Source organism: Pinus tabuliformis, chromosome 1_1 (genome assembly GCF_031772625.1).
Source record: "Pinus tabuliformis cultivar Carrire ecotype Pingquan chromosome 1_1, CPIR1, whole genome shotgun sequence".
Taxonomy (NCBI): domain Eukaryota; kingdom Viridiplantae; phylum Streptophyta; class Pinopsida; order Pinales; family Pinaceae; genus Pinus; species Pinus tabuliformis.
The window spans coordinates 640,796,798-640,805,531 of record NC_142297.1 but is presented as its reverse complement, the minus strand read 5'-3'; the positions used below and the strand labels follow the sequence as shown (position 1 = coordinate 640,805,531).

The window sequence follows — 8,734 nt, the reverse complement described above, 5'->3', positions numbered from 1 at the left end:
CTTTACTAAGTTTCCTATAATAAAATTGGCACTACACCTACAATATCTACTACTATTAGCTCTCAAAGCATGATGAATGTGTATACAAACATGATCTTAACCTATGATCAGAGGACTTGCTTAAGGATATATTTCTAGCTCTCTAAGGGCTTATTCCCATGTCTATTTATGTCATGTTATTTTGATAGGTGCAAGCATCATTTTGATTATTGGAATTCAAAAGATAGGGAAGGTAGATCCAGTCCTTCAAACCACACAATTGTTAGTTGTTGAGGAGTTCCTAATAATGATTGTTAGCTATAGTACCATTTCTTTTGAATTATGAAAAATGAGGATAAAGCTTAAATTATTGAAGGGAATAAGTGATATATATATCAACAAATCAATCGATTTGAAACCCTATGAATAAAATGGAAGCATCCCGTCCACAGTTGCTTCCATCTCACCCACCTGCCTTGATATGATAATGATTGTCAACAAAATCCACCATTCTTTACTAGATTTCATACCAAAATAAATAATAGAGTAATACCATGTATATATTAATTCCCTTGTTTAGACCATGTCCTTCTCTCCACGTGTTTCTCAAAGAAGGTGTCATGGTATGTTTTCATCGTGCTCCATTCTACTAAATCTCTAAGAAAACTTTAATTGCTTTTGAAGCTAGAAGGGGTGTAACTAGGCCAATGGTTGGATTTGAATCTATTTCTTTCTCTTGAACATCAACTGGATATGGAACTATTGGTTATGAACCCAACAATGAAGAGAGGTATTAGCTCTTAAATTGTGCATTAAAAATGCTAGGACATCCAATAATCAAGGGAATTACTCAAATTTTGGCTTCTTGAAGATCAAGGTCATTAATTGCAACAAATCTATGTCTAAGCCTCATTGTGACAATTTACATATACTTTGCATGCATTTATCGAATGGATAATGCTAGAACAAATCTATTTTTGAGCCCTTCATGACCATTTACACACACCTTTGGCACAAGTGATAGATGGACAATGCTAGAGGATAAATGTCCTACTTTCTCTCTAAATAGTTCCTCAATTCTTTCAAAATCAAAGTTGCTACTTGGTGGTATTAACATTGTTATTTGGCAGATTTCCTATTAGTAATTCCATGCATGTAAGCCTCACATTGGCTACATTAAACACTTTTTTGGTTTTAGCATCAATGATGCTTACCTTGCAAATGATCTAGAAAAAATGAGTAAGTGAGAGTTCATCAAATTTACACTAAATTCATTTGCAATATGTTATTATTTCAATACAAATTCATTTAAAATGTACATGGGGGCTTCACTAGGGGAGAAATACCATACCACGTGCATTCATATTGGAGGGTATATATTAAGGAAAAAATGACATAATATATTGAGCATACAATAGGGGGCAAAGAGTTTTTATATTGGCAGGTGTAAAAAATGGAACTCAAAGTTAAAGAAAAAATATAAAAGGGTATAAAAAATTAATGAAAAAATGAATATCTACAATATTTAGTGAAAGTAAAGTTTTCTTTCTTTAATTAGGAAGGTGTATTAGGTTCATATAGGTAGGGGGTTAAATAATGTGATTTTTAGAGATATTTTCCAATATATAATCAAATTAAGAATATTATTTAGTATGCCAAAATTACATATCAATTTTAAACTCGTATAAATTTAAATTTAAATTAATATTTTATATAAACTATTTAATCTCCATATTCATACCTGGAAAAAAGTGGTGACCAAGTAAAGTATCTAAGATTGTACACCAATATTCCAGAAAGTTATGGCAATGGATAGTCGTAACAAAAAACAATAGCTATTTCATGGCCCATTAGTGTCACACATGGTATCATTTTAACGGTGCCAAATAAATAATTAAATACCTAAATTGTTATACCTTGTTTAGTGGTTTTCCTTTTAAGAGTATCAAAACAATGTGCCATACTTTTGGACATACATGGGGTACCATCTTTTCTGAGTGGGCCTTCTCCTAAACGAAAAAAATTATATAGAGTAAAAATACCAATAATATGTTTGTTGATATTGTAATTAATAATAAAAAAATTTACATGGTTATTAAAAAAATATTATTCAAAACAATATGAACCTATTGATATATTATGATATGATTGTTAAACAAGGACAGCTGCGAGGCAGCAAGTCCCTGCCTCAAGTTAACATTTACATGAGTTTGTGAAGATGAGTTAGCACATGCTATCCTAAAAAATAGAAAGCCAAACAGCAGCAGCAAAAACAACTTGTTAAGAGTTCAAAACACTTTCGAAAAGGTAATGTTGGTTCAACTACTAAGTCATTCAAGCAAATGGTTTGTTTACATATGCCTTATGGTTTCAGCCACAGGAATCAAAACGAACAGATTATAACATAACACACATCGACCAAATGAGGCTAGACAGAATGTCAGCCAGAACCCAAGTAGGCAAACTAAAGCCATGTGTGAGATCAAGTCCACCACTCGGTTGCTGCAGAAGCAATGTCAAGCTTATTAGTCCATATCATTAACAAAACAAATCTCACACTGAAAATGCCAAATGCCTTGGCATCTACTAACAGATTACACGTGTTTCGCAAATGTAGAACTCAAGGCTATACCAGCCTTAGCATCAAAGATACTCGACCTGTAAAGGAAAACTTGAAAATTCAGCCGTTTATCTAAAATACAAAACCAAAATTCCACTAAGCTATTTCATGCAAGTTCTTACCTTGCACCGCCTACAAAATCATTCGAAACGACATCTTCATCAGTGTATCCAAGGATGCCTTTTAGCGACCCTTCAGATGCGGCCCTGACCATGTATACAACACATTAAGCATAGTTAAGGCTCCAAGATGATTAAGAGTAAAAATATGACACTAAGAGTTATTAGAGCAGAAACCATAAGCCATAATCAAAGCTTAATTAAAGATGACACTAAGAGCATTCAAAGCAGAAACTATTTTGGAACAATATAATGTTTTATCGTGGCAAGGTAAAAGGACAATACTTCATTGCTGCTTTTATATCATTGTAAGATTCTGGTTTCTCAAGGCGACATGTCATATCCACAACTGAGACATTGGGTGTTGGTACACGGAAAGCCATTCTAGTTAGCTTTCCATTCAACTCTGGAAGGACCTTCCCAACTGCCTGTAAAATATAATGTCGAAAAGTCACCATAGATATCCTATAATCTCCATCATTATTCATTGCAAGCCTTACAAACAACAAATTCCACTTAGTTCAACAGATATAAAGGCAATAAAACTAAATGAGAGAGAGAGTCGAAACAGGGGAATTAGAAAACAACTCTTCCCAAGTGCTAGCTTTTGAGTTTGAAGAAAGATCCTGGCTAAAGGATCTTATATGACTCTTTGATTCTGACAGAGGAGGATCTGATGTAACTACATCTTATAATAACCCTGGACAGTGTTATGACCTTCTAAGATTAAGTCTGAAACTCTTTTACTAATGATTTGAATTGGCCATGATAAAAAGACGAGAAGAAAATTAACTAGCTAGGACAAGGTTAAAGTGGATACCGATTGCGCATGAATTGCTTTTCTGACATTGGGATTATTTGCCCAAATGTCCGAAAGAGAATATTTGTCCTGTTTTGCAGTATGAACAATTCTGTTGGTAGAATGTGTTAGAAAAGATCAAGTATAACAACTGCAATTATGAAAAAAGTAGAATGTATTAGAAAAGATCAATTATAACAACTACAATTATGAAAAAGGGGATGAAATGTGTAACTTTACACAAAAGCATATCAACGTTACAATAAGGAAATACTCAGGCAACTTGAAACATATCCATGAAATTTTCCATCAATCTATATATAGAGGCCCTTTCAGTCAGATATGCATACCTTTGCAGCACCAGTTGGGCTTGGAATGATATTTTGTCCAGCACCACGACCTCCACGCCAATCCTTCATAGATGGACCATCTATTGTCTTCTGTGTAGCTATTTATAGAAATTTCATTTCTTTGTCAGATATATACATTTAACAAAAAACAAATTACAGGTACAAGAACTGAATACACATCAGATAATAACATAAGAAATTCATAACAACTTTATTATCATTTCAAATTCAGGACTTAAAACAAAGAGGCCCATGCCTACCTGTTGTTGCATGAACAGTGGTCATGAGGGCCTCAACAATACCAAATTCTTCATTCACCACCTGTAGCCAGTCCATGAGTATTCGTTTCAGTTTTTACGGTGAGCTAATTTTGACACATAGTTATGACTCAATGACAATGTTTGAAGGAAGTACATTTGTCGATGGAAAAATATAGATGCAACAATCTTAAGTACATTTGTCGATGGAAAACTATAGATGCAAACAGAAAAAATACAAAAATTACCACAAAAAATATACCTTAAGATGTGCAGAAGCCTTCTCAGTTGTTGTAAAAGCTCCAGATGATTCTACAACATACTCAGCTCCATAGTTACCCCAGGGAATCTCTGAAGGATCCCTGTAGCAGTGGTTTCCAAGAGATCATAGCATCATTATTCTCTAAATCATAATTATCAGTGTTTATTTACACATTGGTTAATGTTAAGGGGCATACCTTTTAGAATTGACAGTAATACTGTGACCATCAATTTCAAGAGTCGTATCATCAACAATATTCAAGCTCCCTTTGTATACCCCATGAGTTGAATCATACTTAAACATGTAAGCCTGCCAGCCACAACCGCAAAACAGAAGTTTAGTCAAATTTCGGTCAATAGGAATGCTACAGTAATGCTTTAAAAAAAAATTCAGAACGGTATAAGGCACAAGAACAAATTCCATCAAGTTAAAGTTCAAAGTATGCACTGAAATTAACCCAAGGAACTTGCTCAACGTAGAGAAATTATCCTACAGCAATTGCTTGCATGCTAAGTAACAAATTGCTAGAGTCAAGCACACCTTAGAATCCAGAGAAATAAAGTCACTTAAACAAAAACATCGTCATGCAAAAGCAGCCTCCCAATACGACCAAATCCTGTACACAGAACAATATTCTCAGTGTGGGTTACATATCACAATCTGATTAGAATATTTATACATAGGAAACAATAAGTAAAGGTACTCACCATTTATTCCTATCTTGGTCCTCTCCTTTCCCGAGGATCCTGCAAAAATAATGAATGATTAATTTTTTTTAGTAATTACTGAATCCAAATGCAAGACATTGCCCACGACAAAATCTGTCAATCTGATTTATTTCCTGTTCTAGTTCTAAAGAAGACAACACAGAGAATGGGCTTGCTAGTACTTACTTTGAACTCTAGGAGGGGCCTCTGTTGCAGTAGCTCTAACTGGCTGCAAAGTCCTAGCACTCTGACATCTGTTAAGAGAACACGAAAACACATTACCTACCCGTAAAGCGTTGTGAGAATATTGCTCCCTTTAAGGTGAAGATGCCAGTCTTAACATTAAAGAGCAAATTTAACACCGTAAAACTATCACTGGATCTTCAGAACCCACTGCAGCATTAAGCGCCGCACCCGAGATTCCGTAATACCAATAACATAGTTCCAACTTAAACGTAAGGATACAAACACGCAATCTTTACTGTTTCAGCAACAACTCAATGTATGCTTACAACTCAGCCCATGGCAATCAACCTCCCGAGATGGATTCAGCAGATCTGCTCAAAAGAATCAATGAGGGTGTGTTTTACACACCCATGGCAAGAAACCGAGAGTCTAACGAGAGATGGTCGGATCAAGACTGGGCAAATACGGACGTGGTAATAAACAGGCTAGTAATAAAAAGAAAAAACGAATAATTAAAAGTTATATAAAAAATTATTAAATAAAATAATATGACAATTAGAATATATAAATATATAAAAGTCGCCACAGCTGGACCGCTGGACTTCATGCTACCGCATGGATACCAAGTGTCGCGTTACCTGCACCCTAAGATCGCCATGATCGAGCGACGAAGCTGGAATACGTTGTAAGTAAAGATAAGAAATCAAAGAACCATCCAGTATATGCCGTATAGGAATACCTGGGATGTTTCAGCCTGTGTGTTGATCCTGACGGTACAGAAAAACCAGAGACATATCAATCTGTGGTGACTCAACCAATTCCCCCATATCTTCCTCTTCTTCCTGTTCTGGGTTCATCCAAGTCCCGACGGAAAATCCCAATGGCACAATTCATGCAGTGAATGAATGGCTTCTGTGCGCAGCGGGTGAACCACTTTCTGTGTGCAGTGGGTGAACCACTTGAGTTAATGGCTTATTTGAATGGCTTCGTGCAGTTAATGACTTGGGAGTAGGTAGGTGATGTTGTGAACGGCTTGCTTTCTTTGCGCTGTTAGACAACAAATTCCATGCCTTCAGAGAAGAGCAGAGAGATCCAGGACTCTCTAATGGCAACCGTTTAAGATTAAACATCCTATTGACATGAGGTAAGACTGATATTGACATTGTTCAGGTTCCTTGTAGATTGCAACCCAAGTTGATTAATATGTACACTCCTTGTAGATTGCTCCACTCCTATATCTGCACTGCTTTTGGAAATCAGAAAGATGGAATAATCTGTGAATTGCATGCAGTGTTTAGCAGTGGCTGAGCCGTTTTTTTGGCTCATTCTGATACCAAACCCATTGCTGCTTCGATGATCTCTTCAGCTCCGGCAATTGCAGTTACCTTGGTGGACGAAGACGACTTGCAGAGGTTTGGCAATTGGGTTGCTCAGCAGGCGATATTTATCGGTGCTCCAGAACTCTGTAGCATGGGTTGGGGAACCTAGTTAGTTTCCAGAGAACATTTCTCATCGTGTTCTATTTTATTTCCAAAAACAAGATATGGTAATTAGATCCACCAAAATCTATTACGGAATCTCAAAAAATTTAGACTATATTATAACATTGTCAACAGTCAATTTTAAGCCCTAGGGACAACAATGGCTTCAATTTGAAGAAAATGACCAGGTTTTAATTCATTTACAGAAATTTTCGTCTCTGACTAACTAGAGTACCTGGAAATCTTTGTTCAACAGGGCTCTGTGCGGGGCTGATAAATCCCACCAATATATTCAAAACACTGAAATGAAAGGAAGTAATAGCCCGGCTATGGAGAGCACATGGAATGGTGGCGGCTTTCATCACATCCCAGCCTCTTACAGAGTCTCGTTCATGGGACATCCCAGCCTCCGGGGAGGAGTTCTTAGATTCGTCGTCGCAGGTTCGAACCCAACCTGATCTTGGCCAACAATCTGTGACTGTGCAAGCGACGCCGGTGATATGCCATGGCCCAGGGATTTCTTAACTACATGAAGATCTTGCCGTCAAAGAGAAGGGATTTCTTAACTACATGAAGATCTTGCAATCCTAACAATCCTCCATGATATCAGTGTCGTCATCAAGCCTTCTAGGTAAGTTTTTCATATGCCCTTTATTCCTAGCAAGATCTATTTCAAAAGCAGCAAGCAGCTCCACTAATATGAAATCCTGTCTGAAAGAAGGTGAAGATACAGGGCTCCGCTACCAGATCTAGTTCTTCTAGCAGGTGAAAAAGTAACTAAAGTAAAGGGGTAGTTCATAGAGGCCGCCATACCTGAAAGCAACTCTCGTGAGCTAGACAGAAAGCTACTACCAGAGCTAGCCCAACCACTGGTTCAAATACAACTGATTCCGAATCAATAGGCTTTCAAACTAAAGGATCCATCTCCGGGCGAGGTGATAGCAAAGAGAGCATTGGTTTTCATTCAATCTCCACCGCAGCGACAGGACCAGGTTCAGAGCTACCAGCATCATATCGAGCTCTACCAGCATCATATTGAGATCGAGCAGTTCCACCGCCTTAACCGGCAATTTCTCGCAGGCTAACCTCACATACCCTGTTCAGCACAACGATCTGTAGATCAATATCGCGAACCAGACATTTGAGGGCCTCACGACCTGCCAGGCCATGCGAGAGCAGAATCCAAGGTACGTCATTAACGATTTAACGCCTGGAATTAAACTCGTTGCGCCCCTTCGCTGCGCGTGCCCGACTGCTAAACAGGTCGCCAAAGGCATCAAGCTTATTCTCTCCTACATCGCAGATCCGGACGACAATGACGATATAATCACGGAAAAGTTCAATATAGTTCATGCAGATTTCATCTCACAGCTGTTGAACCATGGTGCATAATGGCATGCACCAACTGCCAATGCAGAACATTGTAACAGGGAACACGGAGCTTTATTAAACCTTCGCATACCCGGGCGGAAGTAATGCTAACATTAAAACCAGACACTCGTGACGGTTAGCGAAAATGCACCGCGCTTATAGCTTTTAAGCTATGGTCGAGCCTCTTCCGCCTCGGGAAGAGGCCAAATAAGATGGCCAAGCTAAGGTGCGAATGAAACTTAGGCATATCCCCGCACAGAGTATTTCCAAACTTTAGGATAACAACCGAATAACACATCGAACTAATGCTATCTCCGTCCGGAACGATTACTATAGTCCCTGCCGGATGCCAGATGGCAGGGACTAATAAGGATAAGGGACATAAAAGTTTGACTTTTAAATGCTCACAATGGACATTGTACATTCAAAAGCATTTGTCAATCACCATCATACTTTTTAATAATTTTCAATGGACATTAGGGAATATCACATTAAGTCGGTTTAAATTATTAAACTTTCGAGTTCCATAGGGGGATCCACGTATCATTTTGCATAAAGATCCATGTCATATGAATGCCAAACGGTAATGAGATTTTAATTAAT

The 8,734-nt window shown here is 37.6% G+C and overlaps 1 protein-coding gene across 1 annotated transcript; it reads right to left on the bottom strand.

Annotated features, from left to right (window-relative positions):
- Positions 1–2,558: 2,558 nt before the first annotated feature.
- On the bottom strand, positions 2,559–5,763 carry LOC149214969 (glyceraldehyde-3-phosphate dehydrogenase GAPCP1, chloroplastic-like). The gene is made up of 12 exons (XM_089391022.1): positions 5,488–5,763; positions 5,280–5,347; positions 5,094–5,132; positions 4,973–5,002; positions 4,583–4,751; positions 4,376–4,486; positions 4,231–4,338; positions 4,128–4,192; positions 3,868–3,965; positions 3,004–3,146; positions 2,722–2,805; positions 2,559–2,637 (listed from the first exon to the last, which is right to left on the bottom strand). Exons 1-12 carry the CDS (start codon positions 5,493–5,495, stop codon positions 2,574–2,576), a joined length of 987 nt encoding a protein of 328 aa, XP_089247148.1. The 5' UTR covers positions 5,496–5,763; the 3' UTR covers positions 2,559–2,573.
- Between the last annotated feature and the right edge of the window lie 2,971 nt (positions 5,764–8,734).